Source organism: Cotesia glomerata, linkage group LG2 (assembly GCF_020080835.1).
Source record: "Cotesia glomerata isolate CgM1 linkage group LG2, MPM_Cglom_v2.3, whole genome shotgun sequence".
NCBI classification, from domain to species: domain Eukaryota; kingdom Metazoa; phylum Arthropoda; class Insecta; order Hymenoptera; family Braconidae; genus Cotesia; species Cotesia glomerata.
Window position 1 is genome coordinate 1979269 of NC_058159.1, and position 17187 is coordinate 1996455.

At 23.9% G+C, this 17187-nt stretch overlaps 1 protein-coding gene across 5 annotated transcripts in view; it reads left to right on the forward strand.

Annotated features, from left to right (window-relative positions):
• The window catches only part of LOC123258417, a 48694-nt gene that overhangs the window by 7515 nt on the left and 23992 nt on the right, over positions 1 to 17187 (forward strand). Inside the window, exon 1 of one of the 5 annotated variants that reach the window (XM_044718415.1) lies at positions 7147 to 7874. The exons of the other annotated variants lie outside the window; for them this stretch is intronic. Coding sequence (XP_044574350.1) covers positions 7840 to 7874 — 35 coding nt within the window. The 5' untranslated portion in view covers positions 7147 to 7839. Of the gene's footprint in view, positions 1 to 7146; positions 7875 to 17187 lie in introns of those variants that run through there. 5 annotated transcript variants of the gene reach the window in all.

Here is a 17187-nt window from a genome sequence, read left to right on the forward strand (position 1 = left end):
TACACTTATCGAGACCTTTCATTTGAGTACTCACATCAATTTTTTATATATTTTATATATGTATATATTTCACAAATACCATATATATAGAATATGTCAAAAATGTCATGTTGGTACTCAAATGAAAGCTCTTGATGAGTGTAATATTAGGATGAGCTTATATTTTCAAAAACGTCAATATTTAATAAATTACAGTGCAATTTAACAAAAGTCATTATTTAATAAAGCAAAACTTTATTTATTTATAGTTCACAAGTCACAGCAGTCACATGGTGACTGCAAGGTTACTAGTTTTTTTTTTAATGAATTAATTAAAAAATTAATATAAAAAAAAAATTTTATTTTTTTAATAAAATTTTAAAACAGTATACTACAAAAATAAAATTTTTCTTTTAAAAACTTTGAAAGAAAAGCTTTAATTTATTTTTTAAAAAATTAATAAATAATTTAAAAAATAGTCAATAGTCATATATACATTATCTTACTATACAATATTTTTTTGTGTATATTACGCACTCTCGATGCAGCGTCTTTATGAATTCCATACCAAAGATTGTTATCTTAATACCTAATATTTTTCACCGCGAATGATAATAATTTTTTTTTTTAGAATTTAGAACTTTGTTGAGGAATTTTTTAGTAATTTCAATAATAATTGAAATTACCGCGACTGTAATTTACATCCGTTTTATGGACATGGGAAAAAATTCACCTCATTCTTTTCTGGTTACATCTCAAGGGAATAATAATGTTATAGTATTTTTTGTGGAGTAATAAAATAACTTTGAGCACAAAAAGTTGTAATTTAATATTAAGACATTAGATTGTTGAGGTTTGTGTAAAAATATTTTTTTAAAGGATTTCTCGTTCAATTATTGATAAAAAAAGTAATTATATTTGAGAAAAAATTTAATAAGTTTCTATTCCCGCCCAAGAAGAATATCAGTTAACAAAAATAAAATCACAATTGAATTGAATTTGAATAAATTATATTATAAGCAAATCGATATGATAGAATAACAATAGGGAAGAAAATGATTAAAGGATAGGCATGACCTATCAGTGTACTTGTGACCGCACCCACAAACTTCAATCATAAAGTATTCGATCGACTGGGAAAATATTTAGTATATCTATAGAAATAAAAAGAACTTTTTTAATCGGGTATTTTTTGAAAGTATTTTATCACTATCATCAATCTAACCGTTTACGTAATTTGAATTGCGGCTCCTGTCGATTAACTACAAACTGAAGACAGCAGCGTAAGAGGTCAATGAATTTATTGTATTTTAATAAATAAAACAAAGGTACATACTTATTATTATTAAAAAAAAAAAAAAAAAAAAAATAGGTCAATTAATATGAAAAAATAAATAGATAAATAAATTAAATGATGAAATAATACCAGAATTTCTCGAGGTAATTAATTATTTAACATAAAGTAAATAGTATAATTAGATTGTAATTGCTTGATAACGGCAGTCTAATAACAATTGCTCTAGAAAACAAAAAATAATTTATTTAAATAGAAGAAAGTTTTTAATAATAAAATAAGTTTAAATAATTGTTACAGTACAAATAGGATCTTATTGCATACATATTAAGTGTTAAATACGCTGAGAGAATAATTTACCTACGAATAAATTATCTTTCAACACAATCATCTGCACACTTGTATATGCATCCATCCTTTCTCTCAACGAAGTCACTTAGTACAAACATAACATTCCGCGTTGTTATTTATGTACGAGCTTCCATACACTCAAACCAAGATATTATATATTTGTACGAGGTGCTGTGTATGTTATGTGTGATGTTAAAGGTTCCCAGATGATATTACTAAAGGTTAATCATTTTTATTACATATATTATCCCTTTTTAATTCATTTATCTGTCCCTCCTTTGATTCACGTGTGCAATAATATTTTTTCATTTTTTGTTTAAATCAATATTCTGTCTGAAAGATCAAAAGATCAAAGATCTTTTTTATGAAGAATTTTATTTTCTACAAAAATTATCTCTTATTATTTTTTTTTGTATTTTTAATAGCTTACCTAAAATGATGATAACAGTAATTCAATCTTATAAACTATTATTATTTTTACTAAAAAAAATTTCAAAATTTTCGTAATAAGTGAATAATAATAATCTATATTTATTAAAAAAATAAGTAAAATTTTGTGGCCACTGTATTTATTATGATAAAATCGGTTTTTTTAGTGAAATTTAATGCTATTGCAAAGGTCTTGACTTAAATTTGTGCCTTTTCCAGGTTTCATACTGTTCTCACCGATATTTAATTTATATGATAAGTATTTCTAGATACATAATTAAGAAATGACCCTGTATCTCATGAACTATTGAAATTTTGTAAGATATAAGGTCATCCTGATGTTATACTCATCAAGACCTTTCATTTGAGTACCCACATCATTTTTTCATATATTTATATATATTATATATATAAATATATGAAAAATATATCAAAATACATGTGGGTACTCAAATGAAAGCTCTTAATGAGCGTTACATCAGGATAAGCTTACATATTTAAAAATATCAATAATTAAGAAATTACTTTTTATCTCGTGAACTATTGACATTTTTTAAGATATAAGCTCATCCCGATGTTACACTCATCGAGACCTTTCATTTGAGTACCCTCATCAATTTTTCATATATTTATATATAGTATATATTTATATATATGAAAAATATATAAAAATGCATGTGGGTACTCAAATGAAAGCTCTTGATCAGTGTAACATCGAGATGAGCTTATATCTTTATAATTGTTAATAGTTCAGAAAGTACAGGGCATTTTAACAAATATCTTGTGAACTTTTGACATTTTTAAAGATATAAACTCATCCCGATGTTACACTCATCAAGACCTTTCATTTAAGTAGCCACATCAATTTTTCATATATATTATATATTTATTTATATTATATATTTATATATATGAAAAATATATAAAAATGCATGTGGGTACTCGAATGAAAGCTCTTGATGAGTGTAACATCAGGATGAGCTTATATCTTTATAATTGTCAATAATTAAAAAAGTACAGTGCAATTTAACATTAGTCATTATTTAAGAAAGCAAAATTTTATTTATTTATAGTTTACAAGTCACGACAGTCACATCGATTGTTTGTAATAATGATAATAATCTATTGCTAAAAATCAATACACTAAAAATTGTATTTATATTTCCAAGCCAAAAATAAGAAAATATTTTAGTGTGAAGAAAACGGGATCTGGTGCATCGATTAACCTGTTAGATATAAAATGTATCTATAGACTGTAGTATAGACATTAATGTTATACATGACAATGTATATGCACATAAATATAATACGAGGAGAGGAGAATAGAAGGCGTCGTCATGACTAGAATCTGAAGCAGTGTATCGGCACGGTGGCACGGTTTTACACTCGACAGGTCGTACCAACTAGTTCACAGGTGTACTGTAAACAGAGTACTCGTTCATTCTTCACTCAGTCACACTATTATATTTGTACGGGACAAGTACGAGTATAATTACTTGTACTAATACATTATCATACTTAAATCATGTAGCCGTACAGATAGGAGAAAGTGTATTATTCTCGTTTACGTTCCGATCGCCGGAAGCCTCAACGGAAGTCTTGAGCTCGCGACTCGGTGACGTAATACACATGCTAACTCAAACTTTATTTATTTTTCAAACTTTTAAGTAGGAATAGCAGCAGGAGTTGTTCAATTGAAAGTATTTTTGTTTATAAATAAATACAATCACAATATTTGAAAGAATGCCGGAAGCTTTGAAATTTGGACGTGAAATGTCACGTGACATATTTTGAGCAAAGTTTATATTTATCACCACGTCGGATAGGTATGTCATCCTCTTGGTGAGGGATTTATGCGTCTGGAACATGCTTGGAATGCACGTACTTTCTTTAATTACTTGTATTTCTTCTTCATTCCTCCGGTTATTTTTCTCGCTTTACGCTCATCTATTACTAGATGTAATTAGTTCGGCTCGCGGATCATTTACGTCTCGGGTCTTAGGTCGAATGTCCCATACCATGCAGTTTCAAAATTTATAAGATTTTTTTTTTTGGGGGGAAAAATATTTTAGGAATTTTTAGGTTTGGATTAAAAATAGTTTAATTTTTGAGAAAAATTTATTTTAGGATGAAATTAAAATATTTTTCTATTGAAATTTTTGGTTTTTTAAATTTTTTAAGTCTCCAAATTATTTTAGAATTTTTAATTAATTAATTAGCTTGTAAAATTTTAATTATTATTTTTTTTTTTAATAATTTTTTTCCCGAAAATTTTTTACGATTTTTAAATTTAATCTCAAAATTTTTGTCAAATAATTTTAGACTTACTCTATATTTAAAAAATAAAAAATGTTTCGATCTAAAATAGAAAGTTTTTGTTTTTGGATTAAAAATAGTTTAATTTTTGGGAAAAATTTATTTTAGAAAGAAATTAAAATATTTTTCTATTTAATTTTTTATTGAAATTTTACTAAAATTCTTGAATTTTTTAAGTCTTCAAATTGTTTTAGAATTTTTAGTTAATTAATTGGCTTGTAAACTTTTAATTATTATTTTCTTTTAATAATTTTTTTCCCCGAAAATTTTTTACAATTTTTACATTTAATCTTAAAATTTTTGTCAAATAATTTTATAAATTTTTCTTATATTCAAAAAATAAAAAATGTATTTTAGATTGAAACATTTTTAATTTTTTGAACATTGGGTAAATTTATAAAATTATTTGATAAAAATTTTGATTAAATTTGGAAATTGTAAAAAATTTTCCGGGATAAAAATTATTAAAAGAAAATAATAATTAAAATCAAGCCAATTAATTAAATAAAAATTCTAAAACATTTCAGAGACAAAAAATTTAAAAAACTAAAAAATTATAGTAAAATTTCAATAAAAAATTATCAAGTGAATTAATCAAACTTTAAAAAATCATTGCGAGTTTTAAAATATTTTTTAAGATTCTAAGAACTTAAAAAACAATTTAAATATTTAAAATTTGAATATTTACAAAAAAAATCAACGGAATTCCCACAAAAAATGAGTAATAGCTTTCATTATTAAAATTTCAAAAGCAGTGAACGTCAACACCTTCAGAAACATGATTAAAATCCTCAGAAAGATTGTTAACATTACTTAACTGTGTGGTTAGTAAACAATTTATTTTAAATTTAATTTCAATAGATGTAAATAACATATATAATAATGTACAACAAATATCAAAGGCAGTAGGTTTACACAACCTTTAACAACGCGATAAGCCTTTGGAAAATTCAAATCAGTCACCTTGGTGGCAGGAAGAATATTAATATACCTAACAACACCTGTGATAGATAATACAGTATCAATGTACGTGGTTTATGTAAACAACCTTGTCGATATTTATTTTAATTTAATAATTCGCTCGATCTATTTCATTTTTCTCTCTATTTACAATCTACATTCGATAAATTTTCATTCAGCCAACCCATAATAATATAATTGACCATAAAGTTACTCAATCTACTATTTACGGTATGAATAACAATAACTAATAATTAATAATAATAAATTCTTAACAGACTATAAAAAAAATTGAAACATTAATTTTTAAAACTGCAAAAAAAAAATAAAAATCAATCATAACTCTTGGCCTAAATAAAATTTTGAAGCAAAAAAATTGCTAAAAAATTTCTAATTCATTAAAAATAATTTTTGTCTCCATAAATATTTTTTTAATTAAATAAAATTGTATTTTTTACTTGAGAATTTATTTTTTTGTACATAAAATTTTTATTAAATTATTTATAAGTCCGTAAAAAATATAATTAATCATAAAGTTACTCAATCTACAATTTACCGTATGAATAACAATAACTAATAATTATTAGTTATTGTTATTCATACGTTAAATTGTAGATTGAGTAACTTTATGATTAATTATATTTTTTACGGACTTATAAATAATTTAATAAAAATTTTATGTACAAAAAAATAAATTCTCAAGTAAAAATACAATTTTATTTAATTAAAAAAATATTTATGGAGACAAAATTATAATTATAATTATAATTATAATTATAATTAATAACAATAAATTCTTAACAGATTGTAAAGAAAAATTGAAACATTAATTTTTAAAGCTGGAAAAAAAAATAAAGATCAAAATAATCTTGGCCTAAATAAAATTTTGAAGCAAAAATATTGCTAAAAAAATTCTAGTTTGTTAAAAATAATTTTTGTCTCCATAAATATTTTTTTAATAAAATAATTTAATTAATTAATATTAAATCAATTAAATAAAATAAAATTGTATTTTCTATTTAAGAATTTATTTTTTTGCAGATAAAATTTTTACTAAATTATTTGTAAGTCCGTCATAAAAAATAAAAAAAAATTTTCTAAGTCTGGAAAAAGTGGAGCCCGATATTAAAATAAATATTAAAAATCAACAACAAATTTTTGTAAATTATTAAAATATTAATTTACTTAAAAAAAATAAAATTCTTTGGATTTAAAAAAAATTAAACAGTCAATCTGCACTTAAATTAAAAACCAATGCAATACCAAGGCAAGAAAACTGCACCCTAAATGCATCAGTATAAAAACACCCGAATGGCCCCCTGTTTCGTCTATATCCGTCCCCTCTCATCGCGACCCACCCTCGGAACATTCTGTTCTGTTCGATCGAAGCTCCAACTCCCACTCACGAATCGCAGACTCACCACTCAACTTGCGCCTGGCTCTCACGTCTACACTCCATTCCTCTATCGACGATTGCCGGAATAACGTCTACGTTTTTCTCAATTATCAATTTTAATTTACTCTAATAACATTACCAATAATAATTAAAATTAAAGGAAGTAATAAAAAATATCTTCCTAAATTTTTCCTAAAAATTATTTCAATAGTGGACTAAATTGTGTCTTTTTTTACAAAAATAATTCTGGTGCAAACCAAGAAATTTTCTTAATAAATTTTAGTGTTTAAATTAAAAAATAAAAATTTAATTGATTAAAATTCTTCGCACACTTTTAATAACAAAGGAAGTAAAAATTATTAATTATTATTAATAATAAAAAAAAACAAATAAAATTAAATGTGAAATTTATTTTAAAAAAAACTTTAAATGTTAATTAAGAAATAATTTGTTACTATAATTATTATTAATTAACTTTTTCGCAATAAGTGACGCTAAAGATGTTAGTGATTTATGTCCCGACCTCGATCTTGAGGATGGACATCGATGGTCGTGAGTTGTCGGCGTTTAGTGTCTCCGAGGCTTCATTTGCCCTTTTTCTGTGTCGCGGGTTCGATAAATAAAGAATAGATAAAAATAGAGAAAAATATTAGAGATTAATGTTAAAAAATAATTTGCGGGTAATTGAACTTAAAAAAATAATTATTGACGTTTAGTATTTATATTGAGGAAGTAAAGAAAAGTCACTTAGAAGCGGACGGAAGTGATAAGTTATCTCTGATCTGGTTATCTAGAGTCTGGAGCAAAAACTGGAGCACTAGAACTTCGCTGGAATGCTGTAGTGTCGTATCTGGAGCTAGAGAAGAATGACACGTGTTTAGTAGAGATTTTTTAGGGCAATTATTTGCTATAGACGTCGTCCACGTGTGGAGTATTAACGTGCCGGGTATTGATATTTTAATATTTTACATACATCGCGTAGTTTTGGAGTTTTATTTAAATGTGTGTCGAGGAGTAATTTCAATAACAGTGTATAAAATATAATAATTCTATCAAGGAGAAGACGTCACGAGATAATCGATTTAAGTTGAGTCTACTGCATCGTCACGGTACGATGACCTCCAAACCGGGAAGGTCCTACTCCGTGAGGTAATTTTTTATTGTTTTTTCTTTTCCGGGCTGGAAGATTCAGTTTTTATTTTATGGGATGCGACTTGAGTTTTTATGTGGGAAATTTTTTAGGAAAAAATCTGGGTTGGAGAATTTTGAAGGGAAATTTTTTATTTAATTTGGTTTGTTGGGGTAAAAAATTTTTTTTTATTTATTTTAAAAGAAAAATACTTTTATGAAATTATTCTGATGATTATTTATAATAATAAAGGCAGTATTGTTTTAATTAGACAGATTTTTTAGCTAAAAAATTTTTGTCTAGGCAATAATTTTTTTTTATAAACAAAATTTGATTGTTTATTGTAATTTTATAATTTTATTTCTTAAAAAAAAATATTTTACGACTTAATAACTGATAATCGCTTTACAAAAAATGGTATTAATCATAAATTTAGGAAAAAATCTGGGTTGAATAATTCTTAAAGAAAATTTTTTATTTAATTTGATTTTTTGGGGTAAAATATTTTTTTTAGTTTGCGGAAAACTTAATTTTTATTTATTTAAAAGAAAAATACTTTTATTGAATTTATAAAATTATTCTGATGATTATTTAAAATAATAAATGCCGTAATGTTTTAATTGGACAAATTTTTTAGCTAAAAAATTCTTGTCTGGGCAAGAATTTTTTTTTTATAAACAAAATTTACTGGCTTATTATAATTTCATAATTTCTTAGAAGTATTCTAAGAAAAAAATATTTCACGACTTAATAATTGATAATTATTTTATAAAAAATAGTATTAATCATAAATTTAGGAAAAAATCTGGGTTGGATTATTCTTAAAGAAAATTTAATTTTGTTTGTTAGGTTAAAAAATATTTTTTTGGTTTGCAAAAAAATTAATTTTTATTTATTTAAAATAAACTTTTAAAATAAAAATATTTAAATTTCACTCATTAAATTTATGGAAAATCCTTTTACTAAATTTATAAAATTATTCTGATGATTATTTATAATAATAAAGACAAAATGTGATGTATTGTTTTACTTGGACAAATTTTTTAGCTAAAAAATTCTTATCTGGGCTATAATTTTTTTTTTATGAACAAAATTTGCTTGCTTATGATAATTTCATAATTTTATTTCTTAAAAAAAAATATTTTACGATTTAATAATTGATAATAGCTCCATGAATAAAAAATAAATTTATTAAAAATATATGAATAAAAAAAAAATTAATTTTACTCTGAAAAATTATTAAAAAAAAAAAAATTGCATTAATCATAAAATTACAATAATTTAATAAAAAAATATTAAATTTGTATTTTAATAAGAAATTAAACTCTAAAAAATGATTTCACAAGAATTTTATGAAATTAAAAAAATTTTAGGCGCATAAAAAATTGATTAATATTACCAATAAAAGGTCACTAATTATCTTAATTGAAAAAAATTTGAATTTGATAAAAAACTAATTAAAAATCATAAAATATATAAAATTTGATAAACAGGAGATTAGTGAAGAAAAAAATAGATCAAGTAAACATAAAGAAGTATAATTAATTTTTTACTGTTTTATTTGATAGATCATATTGATGTTTAATAATTTATGATTTATAATGGATTATAGATTATGATAATTGATCGAATTAATGATAAATTTTATTTGATTAGACGTCTTTATAAATAAATTCTCCCGTCATTGTTTTAAAATATATTATTAGCTACGCTACAATTTGAAAGTAATAAATAATATAATTTATAAGTCTGCAGTATCGTTGATAAAAAATTTCAGGTCATAAAAATAAAAAATAAATTGCTAAGTACACAACTGAGCATATGTATAATTTATAAATTTGTAATTGATGGTTATCGTTGATAAATATTGGATCCTCGTGAGTCTCAAATTTCCAGGTTGACACACTTGATATATATATATATTGCACAACTCTATTTGTATTTGTGTTTCGTAATGTTAAAATAAAATTTACAATATAGATTAACATTACCGCGTGCATGTACGCGCATCTGGGATCGATACGGGCGATGGGTATGGCGACATGGGTGTTCATTTAAATTCATAACCGCACAACTTAATCAAAGACTCTAAAATTATCTTAAGAATGCTCTTTGGTGTTGATTTTTTATTAATATAACTATATGACGCGGCTTTTTTAAATGAATTTTAAGAAGTCATTGTTTTTAAAGGCCACGAAAGTGAAAAATAATTTTTTAAGTCGTACAGAGGAAAAGGATTTAATCATCGGGATTTTTGAAATTACAGTGACAGTGTTATGTAATTATTAACGCCGTGAAAACCTTGAACTTGACCTCCGGTATTTCTACTTTATTCTAGAATTAACAGTGAGCATTCACTTTACGTTAATATTGCGCCTGTATGACCTCTATGGTCGATAAATAAAACCGTCAGGATATAAAAATGTATAATTATGTTTGTATATTTTCTGTTTGTTTGTTTGATAAAATCGATCACTAATGTGGAATTCATCAATTTTTTAAGTCATACTTTGATTAAAATAAAATAATTCATTGAAAAAAAAAAGTAATGAGGAAAAAATTTTTTTTAGCTTAAAAAATTATTATTATTATTATTATTATTATTGAATAATTTTTTTTTAAGCTAAAAAAAAAATTATTCAATTTTTGATCCAAATTTTTTTGTTTTAATCAACTGTATTTTTTTTTTATTGCTTTAAAATTAAAAATATTAATTTTACTTGTCTCTTATTCTTAAAGAATAATTTTAGTCGAAGGTTTTTGATTATTATTTATCAACTTATAATATTATTTTAATTACAATTTTATCAATTAACTTAAAAAGTCACAAGAAAAATTTTATCTATTAGTCATTAATTTAATCTTATTTTACAAACATCTAAAAAAACATTGAATATTTTTAAATAAACTGAGATATTTTCGATTAGATACCGCGATATGACTATGAAAAAACTTATTTCACAATTTAAAAAAAGTCATTTAAATCCAACTAAATACATTTATCTTAATAGTAACACTAATTAAGTCATAAATTAATAATTATACGCTTAGTACATCATTGTTATAAATAACTAAATACTAAATGTTTGCATCTGATAAAACTTAGTACAAACTAAAATATATTTCTCTTTATTGCTTCAATTAATCATTCAAAAAATTCTTGCTTAAATTTATTTCAATAATTTCTTTGAAAATTTTTTTAAAAATTACACGCTATAAAATACGACCGGTGTTATCAAAACATTATTTACGGTAATGCAAACAAAAATAAGTTATTCAGAGAATATAAAAAAATTTTTGTCACCTTAATTACAAAGGTTATTTTTAATATTATTTTTATCAACTTATTATTATTATTATTGTTATTATTGTTATTGTTATTGTTATTATCAATCAAATTTAAAAATTTGAAATTAAAATTAAATTTTAAATTTAATTTATTATTATTATTATTATTAATCAAATTTAAAAATTTGAAACCTGTAATTAAGTAGCCTATTATTTAGTGATGAGAATCAAAAGTCCCACGATCTCAAAAACATCCATCATATTCATAACAGAGGCGTCGGAAAACAAATGCGTACAAACCACATAATTATTTTTTATTTAAAATGTCTCGAGTTTTAATAATAAGTCTTGTCCGGAAGACAAAGACGCAGACAGCAAAAACCTCAAAGCAATTTAAAACCTCTTTGATATTTTTTGGCCTAAAAATATCGAAATAACAATTCAAATTTATGAGATCAAAAAGAACAAACATCTTTTGTAATTATTATTACAATAATTAAATAATGAATGAATTTAGAAAAACAATAATAAACACAATATAATTTTTATTGTTGTTATTATTTTAATTTATATTTTATAATATAAATTGTCTTACTTACAATCATTTCAAGCGCATTGTTCAACTGATCGCATCATACTCTCGCTAACAATGCCTAGTTACATAAGTAATAATTATCGGTCATTAGAATAATCATCGTCAATATACAGGCACTTACATCAGTGCTACTTATTGATACATCAGGTGTTTACTGAAACAATTTTAAAAAACAAATAAAAGCTCGTTTAAATTTTGAATCACTGCTCAACATTCAATCATCATCATTACTATAAATTTTATTTAAATACGCGGGAATAAATTAATTTTTCATGTCAAGGTAAAAATCCATTAATATAAATTCACAATACATAAATAATTAATTATTTAGCTGTTTTAAAGAAAGTTCATCTTAAAGTTGTTAATATAGAAATGAGAAAATGAGGTTGAATTATGCTTTGCGTGTGCCTGAATTTAAAGAGAAATTTTTCTTCAGAAAAATTTAGGTTGGAATTATTTTAAATTATAGTTATTTTACAATTAGTAAAAACTCATTTTTATTCTTCAGTATAAATTGATTTTTATTGTTCTTAATCGATTATTTATGTATCTTGTGAACTACTGTCATTACACTCATCGAGACATTTCATTTGAGTACCCACATCAATTTTTCATATAATCATATATATTATAGATATATGTATATAGGAAAAATATATGAAAATGCATGTGGGTACTCAAATGAAAGCTCTTGATGAGTGTAACATCGAAATGAGCTTATATCTTTAAAAATATCAATAATTAAGAAATGACCTTGTATCTTGTCAACTATTGACATTTTTGAAGATATAAGCTCACCTCGACATTACACTGATCGAGAGCTTTCATTTGAGTACCCACATCAAATTTTCATATATTTATATATATTATATATATGTATATATGAAAAATATATCAAAATGCATGTGGGCATTCAAATGATAGGTTTTGATGAATGTAACATCGGGATGAGCTTATATCTTTAAAAATATCATAAGCTGACAAAATACAATATAATTTCTTAATTATTGACATTTTTAAAGATACAAGCTCATCCCGATGTTACACTCATCGAGACCTTTCATTTGAGTACCCACATCAATTTTTCATACATTTCATATATTTATATATATGTATATATGAAAAATATATGAAAATGCATGTGGGTACTCAAATGAAAGCTCTTGATAAGTGTAACATCGAAATGAGCTTATATCTTTAAAAATATCAATAATTAAGAAATGACCTTGTATCTTGTCAACTATTGACATTTTTGAAGATATAAGCTCACCTCGACATTACACTGATCAAGAGCTTTCATTTGAGTACCCACATCAAATTTTCATATATTTATATATATTATATATATGTATATATGAAAAATATATCAAAATGCATGTGGGTACTCAAATGATAGGTCTTGATGAATGTAACATCGGGATGAGCTTATATCTTTAAAAATATCATAAGTTGACAAAATACAATATAATTTCTTAATTATTGACATTTTTAAAGATACAAGCTCATCCCGATGTTACACTCATCGAGACTTTTCATTTGAGTACCCACATCAATTTTTCATACATTTCATATATTTATATATATGTATATATGAAAAATATATCAAAATGCATGTGGGTATTCGAATGAAAGCTCTTGATGAGCGTTACATCAGGATGAGCTTGCATTTTTAAAAATATGAATAATTAAGAAATTACCTTTTATCGTGTGAAATATTGACATTTTCAAAGATATAAGCTCATCTCGATGTTACACTCATCGAGACCTTGCATTTGAGTACCCACATCAATTTTTCATATATTTTATATATTTATATATGGTAAATATATGAAAATGCATGTGGGTACTCAAATGAAAGCTCTTGATGAGTGTAACATCGGGATGAGCTTATTTCTTTAAAAATGTCAATATTTAAGAAAGTACAGTGCAATTTAACAAAATTCATTATTTAATAAAGCAAAATTTTATTTATTTATAGTTCACAAGAAGAATTTATAGTTTACAAAAATAATAAAAATTAAAATCTATAAAATAATATTAATTAAAGGACCAGAAGATTTTACTGCAGTTTTCCCCGCTGTAATTCAAATGAAAATTTCACACCTTTAAAAATTATTTAATTTTTCTCATAAAAATTATCAATAATTCTTGGAATTAATCCCAACGTTTCTCTTCAAATTAAAAAAATTTTCTTATTTAACCATACAGGTGACACCAGTATATCATAGTTATAATAAATATAAGGAATACTTGTGTTCACTGGCCCACGGCTCAATGTCAGCGGCGACATATCGTTTCTTACATAATAATTATCCTTTAGTGTGTTGTCTATAAGAAGATAATCGTAACGTGAGCAAGTACAGCGCGTTATTGTGTTTTTTCAATTGTTACGTACAAGTCACTTTTTACGAGTTTTTATTTTGAGTTCCCGGTGATCTCATGGCCTCGGGACTTAAATTACAATAGTCATTCAAAATTTATTTAATTGAGTTACTTTTATAATTCTAATTCAGGATTAGAACGGATTTATTTTTTACCAAGCAGATTATTTTAAGTATCAAATTATTAAGTTTAAAAAATAAAACATAAACTCACGTTTCATTTTCTAGTGACGGAGTATTTTGAATTTTATAAACGATAAAAAGAATGTGAAACATATTGTAGTGTATAACAACAATAATGTTACGTTCTCTTAAGCAGATGCGGTAATATTTACCTTTGCAGAAAAAATATGTTACAAGTAATACGTAAATTAATAAATTATCTCACAGTATATATTTTATACAAGCATAATAATAATAACGGTTGTTTTATTTATAAACGCTATTATTTATAAATTCGTTTTGTTTCTTTTTTTATTAGTCCTTCCGAAGTATTAAACTTTCACTTTAATTTACGATAAGCCGGCAAATTTTACTCTTTTTTTATTTTATTATTGCAGACAAAAATAAAAATTTATTTTAAAAAAATTTAAACATTTTTATTTTTATTTTCATCGCATTATGAGTTTAAAATTGACAAAATCTTTAAATAATAGAAAAATTACACAAATTTTGTATAAAATAAAATACAAAAAATATTTTTCAATAGAAAAAGTTAATGAAAGATAGATTAAAATTTATTTGTAAGTATTAAATCTTCAGAATCTTATTCTTAGTGTTTTAAAAAAATTTTAAAGTTGTAACTGCAAGTCAGAAGGCATTACTAAGCTTATTTTTAATTACCGTTGAAAAACATAGCAGCTGTTGCTGGAATAACTGACAGAAATCTTTAATACTAAGATAAGATTATTAATAAATTTTTTATAGTTAATTTATGTTTGTTTACTTATAAAAAAAAAATTTTTTTAATTTAAATCTACTTAAATCAAGAATATGAAGCTCTTTTTTGATCCAAGAATTTTTTTTTTTTTTTATTAAATGATTCAGCCGATATTTAATAAATTTATTCTCTAATAATTATATTTTTCTAAATTTCAGTCCTTTTTTCTGCAATTACTTAAAAATTTTCTGATAAACTCAAAAATGTGAGCCAAATTTGCTCTGCAAGAAATCTTAATAGATATAAATAGCGCTTATCGACGTTCTAATTAACACATTGATAGAAGGATTTGTTTATAGTTAAAAATATTTGTTAATATTTAACAAATCATTTATTAGAGACCACTTTTTAGTCCTTAACAAATATTTAAAAAGATTTATTAATATTTTATAAATGAATATCAGATTTATTAAATATAAACAAATCATTTTAAATACTAAGAAATATTTGTGTGATACTAAAAAGTGGTCTCTAAGAAATGATTTGTCCACTATTAACAAATATTTTTTAACAAATTATATTGATATTTTTGGAGGACCAGCAGATAAAAGAAAAAGTGAAGCAAAAAGGGTGATTCTAAAATAATAACATTCCAGATGTACAAATAGTGATTATAAACTATCAGACATACTAAGTTTTTCTTATTCTTTTAAATTTTTTATAATTTTTTCTATCAAATTTAATTCTTTCGTTCTTTAATCTCTTAAATTTTTTAAATTTCTTAAATATATCTTCTCTTTGAAGATGTTATGTATTGTATAAAATCATTAATTCTAAACATTCTATACACAGAAAAAAAATTAACTTGATTCAAGAGAAAAATTCTTAAACCAAGAATATAATTTTGAAGAGGATAATTGTCTTGAATCAAGACGAACAATTATTGAATTAAGTAAAATTTCCTTAAATCAAGAAAAATTTTTTTAAATCAAGAATTTTTCTACTCAAACCAAGAATATTAAGCTCTTCAAAAATATAATATAAAATACTTGATTCAAGAACATTTTTCTTTCTGTGTACATAAAAATGTAACATATTGTTGTAAATTGCCGAGAGCGTTTCTTTACAAATGAATAAATAAATTTTTTAATACAAATAAATCCATCTATCAGTGCAAATTGTAATTACATTTGAGAGAATCTTCCATTTATACAATAAAATAATTACTTCAGAATTTATTATCAGTTTAAAAAACAATTTAATATTTAATAGAGGTATAATTTATTGCTTTGGATCATTCAATAATTTATAATTGGATTATTGTTACATTAAAAAGTTAAAAAATCACCCAAAAAAATAAGAAGTTAGACCAATTGCTAATTAGACGGTCGATATAAATTTTATTAAAAATAACAATAAATCTACAGAGCCCGTGAATGATTTTCACTCAATTTCTGTGTTTGTTTTTGTTGTAAAAATGAATAAAGACTAAAATAACTAGACGTAGGATGTAAAGTAGATAAGTAAGATAGTAAGTTAAATAACATCGCGGATAATTGGCCGTAGTGATACACGTAGAGCTAATGTAAGCACGTGCGTATAAAACCGGCTATCAAGTAGTGTCAGCACGTGAGCGCACACGTGTCTTATATTTATATATTTAGGAATATGAGACGAAGATGAGAAATTTGCTTTTTATTTTTACTCTTACATTTTAACCCATTCTCTTTTTTCTTTATTTTTTTCTTTATTAGTGTATGTAGGGAAGAGTTGTGTTGAAGATGCCGCTTAACTTGTGTTCCAGAGCACTGATCCCGGTCAACCGGAATAGCGGTACTCACTCGGCCGCTCACGAACTCGTTACTATCGTTACATTACATTACATTACACTAATCCCCATATATACATATATTTATATCATATATAACCACAGATTGTCCTTTGCTGAGATATGAATCATGTCAAGAATTTTCTTTGATTAAAAATAATTACATTAAATAATCTAAGTACAAATATTTGGATTAATTTTTAAATTAAACATTATTTTTACTTAAAAAAAATTTATTTTATTAAAGATTATTTTTAACTTTTGATTGATAAATCTTGAGAAAATTCTAGTACATAATTACTCAACTTCGAAAATAATTATTGAGAAGAAAGTCAATTTATTTTTATTTTTAGATTAAAAT